The following is an 18,283-nucleotide window of genomic DNA, read 5'->3' as shown; positions in this document are numbered from 1 at the left end:
CTATTGAAGTATTAGTGTTTTTCTTATTGACTTTTAAAAGAATCTTTGTTGTTGAAAGTATTACAGATGGTCCCCACCCCACCCCCTGCTGTTGACTCCCTCTCCCCCTCCAGCTCCCTCCCCAGGCCTTCCCCACACTATTGTTTGTCCACGGGCTATGCATATATGCATATATCTTCTCTGGTTAATCTCTTCCTGTTCCCAGCCCTTCCCTCTGAAATAGGTCAGTCTATTGCATGTTTTAGTGTCTCCTGATGTTTTTTGTTTTTAAATCCTCACCCGAGGATATTTTTTCCATTGTTTTTCAGAGTGGAAGGGAGGGGGGAGGGAGAGAGAGAAAGAGAGAGAGGAACATCTATGTGGGGGAGACACATCAATTGGTTGCCTCTCGAACATGCCCCAACCTGTACCAGGGATCGAGCCTGCCCGAGGTATATGCCTTTGGCTGGAATTGAACCTGGGACCCTTCAGCCTGCAGGCTGACCCTCTAACCACTGAGCAAAGCTGCTAGGGCCTCTAGACCTGTTTTGTTCTTTTGTTTATTTTGTTCATTAGATTCCACATATAAGTGAGATCATGTGATACTTGTCTTTCTCTGACTGGCTTATTTCGCTTAGCATAATACTCTCCAGGTCTCTCCATGTTGTCTCAAAGAGTAAAATAGCCTTCCTTTTTATAGCTGGATAGTATTCCATTGTGTAAATGTACCACAGTTTTTTAATTCATTCATCTGCTAATGTATATTAAATTAAATATATCTATTAAATTATAGTAAATTATATAATATAAAACAATATATAAATATATAAATTAAGTCTATATGTAGAGACAGATAGAGACAGGGTATAAAGTATATTATTCCCTTGTTTTTAAAATTTGTTGAAAATAATGTTCCAAGTTTGTCATTTGACTTTTTATTTTTTTGGTGATTGTTTTTGACATATAGAAGTTTTCAATTTTGTCAACATGTGATTTTTCCCTTTACGATTTCTTCCACTTTTTTTTGGTCCATTTCGAGTCTTATTATAATTATTTAATTATATTTACCTTATTTTTTATGGGTTAAAAAATGTTGCTATATTCTGAACTCTACTTGATTTTTTGTTTTTGTTTTTTTGGTTTGTAATACGGTGTAAGGTTCCAATTTTATTTTCTTTCCCCCAAGGAGCTAATTTTCTCTACCCCATTTGTTTCCAAAAGGCCTCTTTAGCTAGATCTAGGTCATTTCAAAAATCAGAGAATCACCTTTCTAATTGGCCATGGAAAAGGGTAATCTGACATGATGGTTTCAGCTAGTAATGCTGCTGATCTGGTTTTCTAACTCCTATGTGGCCACCAGCTACAGGGAACTACGGAGCCCACCTGAGATTGAAAGGGAGGTAACAGTGGGGCACCATCATGCTCTCCTTCGGCTCATGGGGGTAGAAAAGCTTTGAAGAAAAAGGGGATTTACAGATCTGGCCTGAGTACCTTTTAGAATGCCCTTTTCTGCCAGCACTGCAGTTTCCAGGCTTATTGGAGGTGCTCCCTATAGCTGACTGTTGTCACTAGCTCCATAATGTTCCATTGCAGAGCTTTGTAGTTAGGAAGGCCCAGTGTCAGCCTGAAGGGATCTAAACCAAACAAAAACAAACCAAAAAAACTTAAAAACAAAAGACCTAATGCTGATCCCCAAACCTGGTCACGAGCCTTCATTTCTGGCACTTTAAACAAAGCTGGCCCACCCTTATACCACCTCAATAAGCACATAAAACCTATCTGTAGCCCTAGCTGATTTGACTCAGTGGTTAGAGTGTCAACTTGCCAACTGAAGGGTCCTGGGTTCGATTCCAGCCAATGGCACGTACCTTGGTTGCAGGCTCAATCCCTGGCCCCGGTTAACCAATCGATGTGTCTCTTTCACATCGATGTTTCTCTCTCTCTCTCTCTCTCTCTCTCTCCCCCCCCCCCCTTCCACTCTCTCTGATAAGCAATGGAAAAAATATCCTTGGGTGAGGGTTTAAAAAAAAATTTTAAACTAAACCTATCTGTAGGCAACAGTACCTGTCTTCAATATTTACCTGAGATTTCCTTTGCCTTTGGAGTCTTTGTTCTTGATTTGTCAGTCTTCAACTTGCTCTGCCCATCAGTTCTGGACATCTGCTTCTGGCTTTTACAACTGGTTTGGATTCTCTTGTTACCTCTTGGTTTTAATGTCACTGTAACATCAGGTAAAAGGCATCCTCAGTCCCAGAGAACCTGCACCAAATGTCCTAGTAGCCCCTCTTCTGAGGAAAGACTCACATAGGATATGGGGTGATCTCTGTGGAAGGCAGAGACTGGCAATTTATCTGAATTCTAACAGTTCACGTGCCCTTCTACTCACCTTAGCTAGGTTCCTAGAAAATACGGGAGAGATGGCAAAACTGAAGGGACTTGGGGTGTCTTTATGCCTGTAGGTAAGTCTAGCTCTCACTTTGTCCTAAAGAGACACACAGAAAAACATAACTGTCGGCAAAACCCAATGAACTGAGTCAACCCCAGTGATCAATAGCTCACCAGATGGGGCAGCCTAGGCTCGTTCTGTTCTCATCAGCAATTTGACATGTGGGAACTAGAATGTGTTTCAATTCATTGTGGTGTGCTTCCCACACAAATAAAACTACAGCTTAGCTGCCCCAAACACTTAAAAGGCCAGACACTAGCAAAGTCTTTTATTAGCCTCTATGATCTAGGTGTGGTCGTTGCACTGCTCGGCCTGATACCAAGACTCTGAGCGATATCATAAAACATAACATGGAGCATGAGTTTTTACTGTTTAAACCAGCCCCAGGTCCTTGCGGTGACCCCGAAGGCCCCCTGCACTGGCTCTTGCCTACCTCGCTGACCTTGCTTCTGTCACTGTCCCCTTACCCACATGCCCTGCTCATTGTTGTTTCTGAACATCCCATTTCACTTCCCTCTGCCTGGAACATGCTCGCCTCAGGATTTTAGGGCCCCATTCCTCATTTCATTCAGGTCACTTCAAATGTCTCCTCGGAGAGAACGTCTTTGATCACCCAACTTAAAACAGCAGCCTTGGCCATTCTTAATTCCTTGCTTTATTTTCCTTCATAGCACTTTATATGGCATTTTATTCACCCACAAATACACACACACACACACACAAGCTTATTATCTCCCCACCAGAATATAAGCTCTCTGAAGGCAGAAACATTGATTTGTTCTTCTGTATGTTTTCCCACCTTGATCAGTATCTGACACAGTAGATATCCAACAACTGGTAGCTTAAAAATATTCAAATGTGAATACCATAGTTTACACGAGTCTAGAGAGAAACTGCCTTCCAAGACCCCAATTATAATAACTCAACTTCTCCCTCCTAGGGCTCTATGATTATCACAATAGGAAAATGGCTTTTAATCCCATCTGCAAAAGATTGTATAAGGAAAAATTCTGGAACTGTGTGAGGATCTTTCACCGTATTGGCTGATTAATCCTCACTGAAGCCCTTGAAGGCAGGCATTATCTCCATTATCACAGTTAAGGACACTGAAACTCTGAGGCTAACTTGCATAATGCCACGAGTACTGACGGCTCCTGATTCAGGAACTCAGATCTAGCTGACTTCAACAGCCGGGCTTTTATTCCACTACTGTACACTGCCTCTCAGTACACTGTCAGAGCTGCTTAACTTACATTATCCCTTCCGAAACAGAGAGCCCAAATGATTTAACCAGTAACCCAGCTCCTGGGTGGTGCACCTTATCCCTAGGTTTTCTGACACCCACCCAGCCCTGCAAGTGACACCATAAAATAAGTAAAGCTTAAAAAAAAATCAGACATTTGTGCCCTTTGCCTAGAACTACAGACCCCTGTAACTTGTTATGCTGTGGTGGACAGAGTTGTTTCTGAGGTGCTGTCTTCCAGGGATGGTGGAGGCGCTAGGGTTTTTGGAAAGAATAGCAAGGCGGCTGGCTCCTATAAAAGACTATATATATTCATTTGCTAGGCACAGAGCTAAGCACTGGGGACACAGTGATGCATAAATAAGATATAGACATTGCCTTTGGTTTCATGGGCCTTACAGACTAAGAAGAATCTTATTGAGCTAAATGTATGCTGCTGCTGTAAAGTTATGTTTCCATTTATTCACTCGAGAACTATGTATTGACTACAGGCCACATGTCATGCTTTGTGTTAAGAGGAGAGAAGAAAACGGTGAGCAAAGCCAGTCATGATTCCTGCCTTCATGGGGCTTGCTGTCTAATGAAGAAAACATTAAATAATTACCTAGCGCACGCGGCGCTGCGGGGTCCTACGAATAGGGGGAGACTGGCTTCCTCAGATTAGGAGGGTCTTGCTTGAGGAAGTACCACTTAACGCTGACCTACGAAGGTTAAATAAGAGTTAACTAGGCAATGAGGGGAGGGAACAACATGCCAGGCAACTTAACAGCACGTGAGAAGCTCCTGTGGGAGAAGGAAAGGCGGTGAGCGGGAAGGGCTTTGAAGGCGGCCAGCTGGGGAGCGCAGCACAGCAGCCCCCGGTGCCAGGTGGGCAGACAGGCAGGCTGCGCCTTCCAGTTGGCCTCTCGGTGAGTGGTGGGTGCTGCTGCGAGTCCATGCTGGAGGCGGAACTTGGAAGCAGAGAGGCTCATGCATGGGCAGGGCGAAGGCTAGAGGATGGCTTTCCGGTGCCACATCCAGCAGTGGAATTGAGGGCTGTTTGGAGGGCCCCCTGATTCCCATTAAACTTCTTCAGCTGTTACCTGTAAGTGTCTCAGCTATTGAGGGCATAGAAATATTTCCCTCCCAGACTTCTTGTGAGGCTCCAAGGAGATATGTATTATTAAATCATTGAGCACAGTGCTTGGCCCATGGCAGGTGTTCAATAGATAATCGCTACTGTTTGTCTTCAGTTGTTCATGGAGGCGGCGACCGTGCCGGTTTCCTCACCCAGCTGCCGTCTGTGATGTGGAAGCGTGGGTCTGGGCCTCCCTGGCGCAGCCCTCTTTTTAACGTTAAGAGCCTACAATGTCCGGAGCTTGCTCCAATGAATGCTCCTTCGGAAAGCTGGGCCATTGCCTTCTTCCTCTGCCTGGCGCAACCACGTGCATTCTTCTAAAAGCGATCTCTCCCTTTTCTCACGTTTCTAGGTTTATGGGTCTCTCTCCGTTGGGAAAGCTCCGTCCCACGCCCCGCGGGGAAGCCCGGCGCCAGAAGGCACACCCACCACGCCCAGCCGGGGTCGGCCCCTCCGGCCCGCCCGCCGCCGTGCCCGCCGACGACCTAGCCCTAGAGACTGGGGCTCCGCGCGGCCGGCGGGCCAATCAGCAGAAGTTTGACCCTCTGCAGTTTCCGTCCGCTCACTAGGAGGCGCTGCGGCGGCGGCCCCGGCTGCTCCCGGGGCTGTCGCGGGCTGGGGCGGTTGGGGCAGGCGTCGGAGGCTCGTGGCCATGCAGTGGGGTTCGGAGTCGGCGGCGGTGAGGCGGCACCGCGTCGGAGGCGAGCGCCTGGACGGCCCGGCGGCCGCGCCGCAAGCAGACAGGGCGTCCCGCGCGCCGGAGGCCCTGGCGGACGCGCGCGGCGGCGGCGCGAGGACGCGGAAGCGGAGCGCGGCGGGGAGCGGCGGCGCGAGCGGGGCTGCGGGCACCGGGCTGTCGGAGGGGCGCGCCGCGCTGGCGCTGGCGCTCTACCTGCTCGCGCTGCGGGCGCTCGTGCAGCTGTCGCTGCAGCAGCTCGTGCAGCGCGGGGCCACCGGACACCCCCCGGAGTTCAACGCGCGCCAGGCCAGGTACTGGCCTCTCACGCCCGGCCCGCGCGTGCCCCTCGCGTCCCCGGCCGGAGCCCGGGCACCGCACCGGGGTGCACCCGCCCCTGCGGGACCGCCCAGGCTCGCCGGCGCCGCCGGGCCGCACGTGCGGTGGGGTGCCCTTGCGCGTCCCTCGGTTGGACTCCCCGTTCCGCCGCTGCGAAGCGGGTGGTGCAGGCGGGGGCTGTCGCGGGGACGGCACCGGCTTTCCCGCCCCCTTTCCGCCGCACCTGCAGATGGTTTGGCTGTGAGTCCGTCCTTCATCTTCTGGTGCAACTTTTACTTTTTGCTAAGCCCTTCTGCTTTCCACGTGAGATGAGGGATCGTGGAATTGATGTCCCTAGCCGGTTTTGTACATCTGGGTCCTGGGGAGGGGTCGGAAGGGGTAGTGCAGTCAGTGGTCTAACTTTCTGAGGGTCACAGTCCTCACGTGGGAAAGCTATGGAGGCTCAGCCTGGAAGACTGCGCTTCAGAACTTTAAAATTGCAGAAGTTCTCAGATTCCCGGAGGTTATCCTTGGGCTCCTGGTGTGTAAGGTTTGACCTTTTTTTTAAAATTTAATTTTTTCCATCGCCTTTTATGCCCTCTCCCACCACCACCCGCCCCCTTCCACCCCTGCAGTCACCACACTGTTGGCCAATTTACGAGTTCTCTTTTTTTTTTTCTTTTTTGCTCAGGCCCTCTCCCCCATCCCTCCTCGCCCCCCGAGCTGCCTTCCTGCTCTCTATCTATGAGTCTGTCTGCATTTTGCTTGGTAGTTCAGTTTGTTCATTAAATTCCACATAGGACTGAAAGCCTGCGGTGCTCCTCTTTCTCTGACTGGCTTAACCCCATTAAGTGTGCTAGAAGCGTGATTAAAATCAAGTGTTGTAACATAAATGTGTCAAAGCTCAAAATCTTAAGCTAGCAGAGTTTTCAACAGACACTGTGATTTGAAACCTTTTTCTTTTGAATACATTGTGCTGGAAACTTATTTTATTAAGGACTTTCCAGAACACACCCTCACCACCCTGCTTTCCCCCCCGCTTGGAATGCAGTGAAAAGACAAAACATGTTTGTTTGTGTGTTTTAGGGGTAGAGTTGGTTTTGGCCTGAACCGAAGTTATTATTAGGCCTTGTGGGCACGCACACAGGCAGGGCTGAGTCCATTTCGTGCAATAAAAAAAGTGTTTGCTTGTTTGTTTATTTAATCTCTTGACTTGTCTTTACTCGTTGGTTTCTGTAACCCAGAATCAGGAACCCTCCAGAGTGTGGCACAATGGAGTTGCATTCTGGGCTGTCTGGTCTTCAGCATTTACCCGTTTGAATAGAATCTCTAGCCTCTGTATGAGGATCGAGAGGATTTGGGAGTGGAGTGGGCAGAGGAAACTCTGAAGGGATGAATTCATGGGAGACAAGACGAAAAGATGGAACTGTCCTGAAATAATAAAAGGCAACCTTTTTAAAAAATATTTTGTATTTTTTAATTAACATTTTATTTTTCAATTATAGTCTACATTCAGTATTGTGTTAGTTTCAGGTGTACAGCATAGTGGTTAGACAGTCATATATTTCATCAAGTGTTCCCTCCAAAAAGGCAGCTCTTTTTAATCTGAGGAGTAAAACAACTTGTTTTGGGGGGTGGGGGAAATTGTAGAGGAGAAGTTGTTCTGTGCTACGTGTTAATCATCGCTCATTTGGTGGCTTCCAGGGATTATCTTGAACACATAACATCCTTTGGCCCCAGGACTACAGGAAGTCCAGAAAATGAAATTCTGACTGTGCATTACCTTTTGGATCAGATTAAACTGATTGAAGTTCAAAGCAACAGCCTTCACAAGATTTCAGTAGATGTACAGCGGCCCACAGGCTCCTTTAGCATTGACTTTTTGGGAGGTTTTACAAGCTACTATGACAACATCACCAACGTTGTGGTAAAGCTGGAACCCAGAGATGGAGCCCAGCATGCTGTTCTGGCTAACTGTCATTTTGACTCGGTGGCAAACTCACCAGGTATGTACCTGTTTTTTAGTCATCTTGAAGTCATCACAGCCTAGAAAGCTTATTAATGCCAAGCTGCTTGGTTAGTTGTGGGACACCGTTTTCTTGGACAAACCTCTTTAGTGATGGCAGGCAGCATAGTTAGAATAGTATCATTTAGTTTAAGTCTAACCCCTTGCCATTCTCTCAAGTGCTTTATTTTTTTTTTTAAACATTAGTGCCAGCAGCCCAGTGACAAGACATGGAATATTGCTGGTAGACTGAAGCAGCTTTATCAGCGTTACCAGTATGTGTCCCTGAGTCCTGGAGTTAGGTTCTGCCTCTTCAAGTGTTTACTCAGCTAGGTATAATACTAGGCTTTAGGGATACGGGGTGAAGGAGCAGTCCTTGCCTTCACAGACGCGGGGTTTGGAGGACGTCTTTCTTAGTTTCTGTTGACCTGTAAAGTGAGAATTTTGGCCCGCTGGGCATGCCGTACTGTTAGAATACCTCATTAATCCATAAATCTTCCTTTGAAAATACTTTGTCAAAATACTTGATGTTTAGGACAGTGCCTGACACAATAAATACTTTGAATGATTGAGAATCCCCAAAATTGAACTTCCATTAAAAAAAAATAAGATTCATCAGAAAAATGTTTTTAGTAGTTATGAAAGAGATTCTAAGTAGGGAGGAATAGAAAATTGTAGCATTTTACGATGGAATCATAGCATGTTAGAGGTAGACAAGACCTGAGATAGCATCTGGTTCAAACCCCCTCATTTGACACAGGAATAAACTTAGCTGATCACCACTGATCAGAGACAGGTGGGACCAGTTGCTGGGTTTCCTGGCCAGTCAGTACTTTCAGCTCCATTTGAAAGGAAGGAGAATTAATGCTCCCTTTGGCAAGCTACTTAACCTCTTCTTTCTTCAGTTTCTGATCTGAAAATGGAGATAATAGTACTTTCCTATTGGCATTGCTTAGAGAATAGTGCCTGGCATGAGAAATGCCTTTTTATTTTTTGCTATTAATTGTTATTTAATGTTATTATTTCTGGATTGTTTGAACTATGGCAGTCCCAAAATGATAATCTAGAGTTACACAAAATATAACATTTATTTGCTTGATAAAATGATTCATTCTAGGACATCTTTAATTAGAAAGCTTGCCAGTTGCATTTAGAATGTAACATGCTTTTTAAAAATCATACACATATTTCCAAGAAGGTTACATGATAAAAAGCAACTAGATTTGGAAAAAGAACAACTTTTTGAGTTTTCAACAAAACAGTAGATTGAGCACATGGAGTACAGAATGATCTGGTGAAAAAGATGAGTTGTCAGTAGAGAGGTCAGCAGGACCAATGTGAATTATTTAGGGTAGGAGAGAGTTACATGCATTTGTAGCATGAGAAGAAAAGGACATCATTCCCTCACTTCCATTGTGTCATTGGGCACAATGCCCCAATGACATGTTTATTATTAAATTGTTTTGTTTCTATTAAATATTTTTTCAAGATGTTACAAAAAAGCAGTATATGCCCATTTGTTTTAATAAAGTCAGAAATATCTTTGTGTGTGTTAGGGAAACCAGTGGTGTTTTATGCCTATTTCAAAGCAGTAATAAAATAAGTGTCACCCTGTGCCCACTGTTATGATGTTTAAATTCTAGGAAGGGACAGATCGACACCATGGTTATTTAAGAGCATTATATAAGATACGTATGTAAGTATCAGAAACATAGTGCCAAGTGTTATATATACAGAGTCCAATAATGAAACGGTGGCATTTTTTGGGTCATTGGAACTCATTTTAAATTAAAATTTTTTAAGATCACCTGTACCAACATTCCCAAGGACATTTCTGTCAATATTACATTGCTAAAAATAGTTTAAAAGCACACTCATAAAATAGACGATCACCTACATCCTTTCAGTGGATGATCTAATTGAAACATGGGCATTTTTTAAAAGTTCTTCTCAGCAACATAGCTGGACCTTTGGGACTATTACCAATTAGGAGTAATGTTACCCATAGAAAGGACTTAAATGTCTTCTTGGGTTAGCTTCTTGGTTCCAGGTTGTCGGTAGAAGAGACATTGAGTTATTTTAGGAGTGGCTTCAATTTCAGGGTTAATTCTAAATAGAAAGAGATGTTGGTTAACCACTCAGCCCTTATACTGTTCTCTAACTTTCTTTCACTTTCTTTCCCTCTCTAGTTCTGTTCTCAGACAACAGAACCATTAAAATAAAGGAAGATCAATGGACAGTTTAACTTTTTAATCAACCCTGTATAGATATGTCTCTTTCCATTTCCCTTTCTCTTTGAATAAAGAAAAAATTTATGGTTTGATTTTTATTTTAAAGTAACTCACAGTCTCAGAGTTAAAAACCATTAATTTCATTTGGTTCCTTGAAGGTGGCAGTTTTTACTGATAGCTACATAAACTTCTGGCTTCATAGTAGTTAGTAGTTATTACTTAGTTTCACTTTGATTAAAATACAATCCAGTATTCACTGCCAAGACAAGTAATAATAGGTAATAAGTAGTTTCTTCTTGAGTAGGTGTGGAGTCTGGAATTTAACAACACCGCAGCAAGCATTTTAGCTAGCTACAGAGCTTTAAGTTTGCAAAGAAGAAAAAACTAACATTGAATGCAGACCACATTTTGTAATCCTCTCAACACACCTATGAGGTAGATATCATTAGCCTGCTCTCTAGACCAGGAAGTTATAGGGTAAATGACAGAGCTAGAATTTACTTCCAAATTTTTCTTACTTTAAAATCCATGTTAAACTGCCGGCCGGAGTGGCTCAGTTGGTTGAATGTCCTGCAAACACCCACGGAAGGCAACCGATTGATGTTTCTATCATACATTGATGTTTCACTCCCCATGTCCTCGGGTTAGGATTAAAAAACAACAAACCCGTGCTAACCTCTGTAGCGCCCTGCCTCCCAGTGTATAAACCCGAAAATGCTATTGCTATTGTCTGGGTTATTACTGTGCCTATTTACTTTGATTCTCTTTAAACTTTTTATTATGGAAAATTTCAAATACGTACAAAAACAGAATCATTTAATGAACCTGAGTGTACATGTCATCCAGCTTCGACAGTCCAATCTTGTTTCTTTATCTCTACCTCTGAACCCTTAATTATTTTGAAACAGCTGTATCAGTTTCTCTATTTCAGTCTATATCCCTGAAAGACAAGAAGCCTTTTTTAACATGCTCATAATACTATGAATTACCTCATTTAAAAAGTAATAATTCCTTAATATCATCAAATATCTAATTTGTTCCCTTAGCTACCTCTTATAGTGCTTTAAAAAATCAAGGCATTAAAGCCATGTTTATAATCACCTTTAATATTTAAAGTTTCTGAATCAAGAAGTTTAAGCGATTTGATGAGGTCCTCTACTCTATCCGTGCTGGGATCAGGGATACTACTTAGGTCATTAGTCTCCTTTCCTGTCTTACTGGATCTGGTGTCTTCATCACATCACATCTCGGCAAAACCTTAAAAAAATGCTACACCATCCAAACGGACCTCTCTGTAAATGCCAAGTGACCTGAAGGTTTTATGATTTTGACAGGAAAACTAGCAGGAAAGGAGTAGGTAGGAGGGGAGATACCTAGGAAGCTGTGAACACCAGAAGTGAGAATATTATAGAGGACGTGGAACCAGGATAAAGAAGGGAGTAAATTGCCTTGGGCTGGTGAGAATGCCAGGTTTCATTTATTATTTATTTACTTATTTATTTATTTTTAATCCTCACCTGAGGACATGCTTTTATTGATTTTAGAGAGAGAGGGAGAGAAACATCAATATGAGAGAGAAATTGATCAGTTGCCTCCCTCCCTCATACACCCCAGCCTGAGATTGAACCCTCAACCTGGCTATGTGCCCTGACCAGGAATCAAACCTGTACGGGACAGCGGTCCGACCAACTGAGCCATACTGGCCCAGGCAGAGAATGTCAAATTTTAGTATTAATTTAGATCCCATCTGCATGATTATTCAACAGATATTACTTAAGTGACTACTCCGGGCTAGGCATGCTTCTAGACACTGAGGGTAAGTGAACAAGCAAACCAGACAGAGATTCCTGTTCTCGCGGAGTTTAAAGCTGGCGGGTGTAATGGTCGCCTGATGGCGACAGACGGAGCTGGTCTTCCGGTCTTATAGCCACGTGATGCTCCCTTGATGAGAAAACCCCATTCCTAGCCCTGATGGTTCATACTGTAAAGATGTTGAAGTCTGAGGAGCAAGCCTATTCTTTTGATTTAAAGGTGCCAGTGATGATGCAGTCAGCTGCTCAGTGATGCTGGAGGTCCTTCACGCCTTGTCAACGTCCCCTGAAGCTTTGCATCATGCTGTCATCTTCCTTTTTAATGGTGCTGAGGAAAATGTTTTGCAGGTGAAATTTCATTGTTTTAAATACTAGGCCTCAATAAGAACTGATAATAATAATAACAACTTAGGCATTTTGATTATTCATTTGAGCAGTATCATAAAGTCATATACAAAAAATATTGCGCCTGGAGTACTGTAAAGATTCTACAGCCACTTACGTACATATGTTCAACATTTGGGAACAACTTAGAACAGTGCATCTTGTCAGCGTTTGATTTATAGAAGGGCTCTGTGATGGTATAATCATTCACCTCAGGTTTTCTTTGACTCTGTAGAGTTTCAGAGATGTTTTGAGGCAGGCACGCAGCATGAACACCCAGCCATGTGGATCGTCCCTTCTGTTTTTTTGTCCTTTCTTTACGCAGCCTCACACTTACTGAGGATGTTGTCTGGCAACACTCATGGAAATCAGGCAGTTTTCTGTGTTGGTGACTTTCCACTCAGCAAACTGCGCACAGTCATTGCACATAGAGAAACAGCTGCGTGTCTTTGGATAGTGCCTTTGAAAAAATGATTATTTGTCTGTTCTTCCCCTTGTCAACATAGACATTCTGTCTTTAAAATAAGCAAATAGAGACTTTGATAATCTGAGATTGTTTAACCTATATTTGTTTTCTTTCTCATTCAGGCCAGTCATGGTTTCATTACTCAGCACCCCTGGGCCAACTTGATTCGTGCATTTATTAACTTAGAGGCAGCAGGTGTAGGAGGGAAAGAACTTGTATTCCAAACAGGTATGTGTGGCTATACAGGGTGGGGCAACGTAGGTTCATAGTTGTGAGTACATGAAACACAGACTTTTTTCTTATATTCTTATTTATTAATTATTGCGTTATTTCCATACAAACAACTGCATTGCCCCACCCTGTATTTTGTATTTGAGTGCAATTGCATTGTATACTTTAACGTAATTCTTGTTTTTATACAAGTGGACGGTTTTTGAAAATAAGTAATCTCTCTAATGAAATGAATGTTCTTTTTAAAGCATGAGGTAGTTTTAGCTTGTCTTGGTTAAAAATTTTAACCAAATAATATTAATAGCAACCTAATATTTGTATAGTGCTTATTATTCGCCAAAAGTTCAAAGCATTTTATATAGATGTCACTTAATCCTCAAAACAGCATGAGGGGAAAGTACTGTTATTACCCTCATTTCATAGATGAGAAAACTGAGGCAAAAGAGATTATAACTCCCCTAAGTTTCACAGTTGGTCAATGACACAGCAGGATTTAAACCTAGTACAGGTTCAGAGTCCTTGTTCTTAACGATTAACCAGATTGTCATATAGGTAGGTGGTGAACTTGATTTTATGCATTATGGATAATTATGATGTAAATCATATTAAATGACAGTGATTTCATGGATTAAAATGAAAAAAATTACCTGTAGTTAAAGGACTTTAAATATATCATTAATTTAAATGTCATAAAAATCCAGTAATATTTAATCAGCCAGAGAAATATTTTTAGTTTTATGATTAAACTTTTCTAAGGAAAACAAGATTATAAGTTATAAGGATAACTTATCAATTAAGTATCAATTGTCATCATTCTTAGCAGAATTCAGAGCTCAGTTTTGTGACATTGGAAGTTCCATGCCATTCCCAATTCTGTTAGTAATTTGGGTAATTCATTTTAGCTAGGGATGTGGCATTTGCTAGAAGTTTTATAATGAGTGTGTTGGGGTGTGAGATGGGTTAGGAGAAGTAAGGCGATACAGGAACTTAATTTTTAGCACCCTTTACAGACATGTATTGTTTAAGTTATGAAGATACGCTAAGTATATTTTTCTAACCTAAACAATACCGTAATTTAATATTCTCCATACAACTTATTTTAAACTTTTGCCCTTCAAAATGTATATATATTTTACTTCAGCTAAACCTTTGAGAATCTCAAGGTTATGAGGTCAGAAGCAAGGTTCTGCTTTCTTTTCAACTCTCAGACTTTTCTGCTTACTATTCATCCAACTAATGAGAAGAAGCTTCTATCTAATATCTGTAGGAGTAAGTAGATGCTACACTGTTACCCATTCTCTCAAATTCTTGGATTCATTCAGTATAGAAGGAACACTTGATACAACAACCACTCGATCAAAAAGCAAAAAAAATTCTGTAAGCAAAGAGGACACTGCATCTTTCTTTCCTCTGGTGAAAATGTCAGGGCTCCACATGGGCAGGAGTGTGTCTTTGTATATTTTCCCTCTAAGAAGTGTATTATATGTTAAATACCTTCTTATTCATGCTTTTAATTTATCATCACAGTTCTCTGCCCCTTATATTCCTGTGACCCAAGGAAAATCTAGTCCTAAGGTTTAGTCTATACCTTTCCTGAATTTTTTCTGTGCCTTTATATTAATGCATACATTATATATGCATATATGTAGTCCAGAGAGATTCAAATGCATTTACCTAGGATTAGTGAGATCTAGACCCAAGTCATTTTCTTTGTTTACATTTATTGAGAACTCACTTTCACTAGGTCTAATTAGCTTGTAGCCTGTACTCTTATTACTAAATGTAGATAGTTTTATGTAAAAATTCTGCAGTTGTATACATTTTAGATATAATTGCATTATCTGGAAGGTTATAAACAACTGTATAAAAACAGGCACTGCCAGATGGTGAGTGTTGGCTGGTGGAGCTATGATGGGTGTGACTGGAGTGGAGGGTGGGGCAAAATGTAAAAAACTGATTCGGACTCTCCATTGCTTCATGAATTTAAAACCAGAGCTGTCATAGCTGCTTTACTTAGACTCTTCACAGTTTTCTGTATTGTTTAAAGTTTTGCGTTGCAATATGATTAATAATAAGACAATAACAGCCTTGTTACTAGTTAGCAATATATATACAACTTAAATGTTTTACTCATTTTAAAATAAAATGCCCACATTTCAAATTAATTTTTTCTGGAGGAGCATCCTGCAAAAGATTTGGAGAGAATGTTTCCCTCTTTCTCTGAGTTTGTTTTTTTTTTAAAAAAACCTTTTTTTTTAAATTCTCACCTGAGGATATTTTTTCCATTGATTTTTTAGAGAGAGTGGAAGGGAGAGAGGAGGGGGGAGAGCGAGAAACATGGATGTGAGAGAGACACATCGATTGGTTGCCGCCTGCTCGTGCCCCAACCAGGGCAGGGGATCGAACCCTCAATCAAGGCATGTGCCCTCGACCGGGAATCAAACCCACAACTCTTCAGTCTGTGAGCCAACACTCTAACCACTGAGCAAACTAGCCATGGCTCTCTGAGTTTTTATATACAGTGTTTTCCCTCTAGATTTTGGTAGCTTATTCTTGTGGCTAAACTGCATACCCCAAAACTTCTCAGGTGCTTTCTGACATGCCAATACCTCCCTCGCCTTGAGACGCCACTGACTACAAAAGGCTGGCTTTCCTGCAGGTGTGGCCTTCAGAAAGCTGGCAGCTCATATCCACGGTTGACAGAAGGTTGGAGGCCTCCTGGACTTGGGGCTCTGTGTGAGAGTAAAGCTCCATCCCCATCCTCGGCCGCTGGGACAGGCCTTTGCCCGGCACGGAAGCACTTGTCCTGCTCTGGAAACTTTTCCGTTAAAACAGTTTGTACTCTCGAGTGCTCCATTGTCACTTCAGAGAGAGAGATTCTTTTGGGGGAGTTTTTAGTGACTAGAGTAATCAGTGCTGCCTGATTTTTAAAACAGAGCCAGAGTGCATGAAAAAATGCCTTGATTTATCAGGCTAGTGATTTATATCATGAGTCAAGAAGGCTTGACTTAATAATCCATTATTTTAAAATTTAAACAGATTAAACCAATAATATATGTTCATTGTGAAAAATTCATATACTACATACCTTAAGTAGAGGAAAGCGCATCAGCAAAGGAGTCACAGATTCCTTTTTTTCTCTAGTGAGAAAATATCCATGCCCCTGTAATCCACCACCCAGAGCAACCTGGGGTTATAGTTTAGTCTCTACCCTTTGGGAATTTTTTTTATACATATACATTAATATATTTTTATATGATATATATCTTACAAAAATTGGATCATACTGTATCTGCTATTTTATGACCTGCTTGAGATTGCATTTTTTTTTTTAAAAAAATTACACCTTTATTGAGATTTAACCCACAATACTGTATAGTTCACCTATTTAAAGTGTAAAATACACTAGTACTAAGAGGGAAATTCATAGCATTACAGGCTTCCCTCAAGAAATAAGAAAAATCTCAAATACACAATCTAACCTTACACCTAAAAAAACAAAAACAAACTAGAAAAAGAAAAAGCCCCAAGCAAATAGAATAAATGAAATAATAAAGGTCAGAGCAGAGATAAACAAAAGAGTATAAAAAAAAGCAACACAAAAGATCAATAAAACCAAGAGCTGCTTCTTTAAAACGATAAACAAAATTGACAAACTTTTAACAAACTCATCAAGAAAAAAGGACTCAAATAAACAAAATCAAATGTGAAAGAGAAGTAACAACTAACACTGCAGAAATACAAAGGATTATAAGAAAATATTACCAAAGGCCCGGCCATCATGGCTTAGAGGTTGAGCATCAACCTATGATCCAGGAGATCGAGGTTTGATTCCTGGTCAGGACACATGCCCAGGCTGTGGGCTCAATTCCCAGTAGGGGGCGTGTAAGAGGCAGCCAATCAATGACTGTCTCATCATTGATGTTTTTATCTCTCTCTCCCTCTCCCTCCTCTCTCTGAAATCAATAAAAGCATATAAAAAAAATAAAAGAAACAACTATATGCCAACAGATTGCACAATCTGGAAGGAATGGATTAATTCCTAGAAATTTATAATCTTCCAAAACTGAATCAAGAAGAAACAGAATATCTGAACAGACTGATTAAAACTAACAAAATTGAAGCAGTAATCAAAGATAAATTAAAAATAAATAAATTTTAAAAAATCAATAGAAACATTAAAAAAAAAATTCCAACAAACAAAAGTCCTGAACCCGATGGCTTCACAGGTATATTTTACCAAACATTCAAAGAAGAACTAATACCCATCATTCTCAAACTATTCCAAAAAATTCAGAAGGAGGAAAGACTCCCAAGCTCATTTTACGAGGCCAGCATTATCCTAATTCCAAAACCAGATAAAGACACTACAAAGAAAAACCCCAGAGTCATTAGCAGTCTAGCTTATTTTACTTCATATAATATTTTTTGAGATTCATTCATGTTGTAGCATGTATCAGCACTTTGTTATTTTTAATGGCTGAATTATATTCCATAGTATGGATCAAACTGCATTTCATTGATCATCAGTTGACGGGCATTTGGGTTGTTTTCACTTTTAGGCTATTATGAACAGTACTGCTATGAACATTTGTGTGTAAGTCTGTGTGGACATATACAGTGGTACCTTGGTTTTCGAAAATCTCCGTTGACTAACATTTCGGTTTACAAACACGGTAAACCGGAAAGTCAATGCTCCAGTTTTGGAACACGCCTCAGAAGTCGAACGTGCCACACGGCTTCCGCTGAGGGCAAGATCCTGAGGCTTCGCTGTTGGCTGCTGATCCCTTGGTTTTTGAACATTTCAGAACTCAAATGGTCTTCTGGAATGGATTACATTCGAAAACCGAAGTACCACTGTATTTTCATTTCTTTTGGGTGGATACCTAGGAATGGAATTCCTGGGTCATATGGTAAATTTATGTTTAACTTTTTAAGAAGCTGCCATGTGAAACAATTGTTTTATTTTAGAAGAAATGTAAATTTAAACACCAGTGTTCCCATTTCATTTGTCTCAAGGTATCTTTTGATTTTTTTCCCTTAAACTCGTTAACCCATACATAGTTTAGTAACGTGTTATTTAGCTTTCATGTGTTTGTGTTTTTTTTAGTTTTTTCTTGTAATTGAATTCTAATTTCATACCATTGTGGTCAGAGAAGATGTTTTATATGATTTCAGTCTTCTTACTCACTTCTCCTTTTTTCACCCATACTACCAACCTCCCTCCTATCTGACAACTATCAAAATGTTCTCTGTGACTTGTTTCTATGTTTTAGATTCCACATATAAATGAAATCTATATGGTATTTGTCTTTCTCTGTCTGATTTATTTTACACAGCACAATACCCTCTAGGTCCATCCATGTTGTTGCAGAT

At 41.4% G+C, this 18,283-nt stretch overlaps 1 protein-coding gene across 4 annotated transcripts in view; it reads left to right on the top strand.

The window, feature by feature from the left end:
• Positions 1 to 5,402: 5,402 nt before the first annotated feature.
• ERMP1 (endoplasmic reticulum metallopeptidase 1) overlaps positions 5,403 to 18,283 on the top strand; it is a 41,336-nt gene continuing 28,455 nt past the window's right edge. For all 4 annotated transcript variants that reach the window (XM_081151966.1, XM_081151969.1, XM_081151968.1 and 1 more), the window contains exons 1-4: positions 5,403 to 5,775; positions 7,484 to 7,785; positions 12,047 to 12,174; positions 12,799 to 12,904. In XM_081151966.1, the coding sequence (XP_081008092.1) occupies positions 5,438 to 5,775; positions 7,484 to 7,785; positions 12,047 to 12,174; positions 12,799 to 12,904 (874 nt within the window). In that variant the 5' untranslated portion in view covers positions 5,403 to 5,437. The remainder of the gene's footprint in view (positions 5,776 to 7,483; positions 7,786 to 12,046; positions 12,175 to 12,798; positions 12,905 to 18,283) is intronic.

The sequence above is a fragment of the Miniopterus schreibersii genome, assembly GCF_964146895.1.
Source record: "Miniopterus schreibersii genome assembly, chromosome: 11".
Classification (NCBI taxonomy): Eukaryota; Metazoa; Chordata; class Mammalia; order Chiroptera; family Miniopteridae; genus Miniopterus; species Miniopterus schreibersii.
Note: the sequence above shows the minus strand (reverse complement) of the source record. Positions and strands in the feature narration are given on the sequence as shown.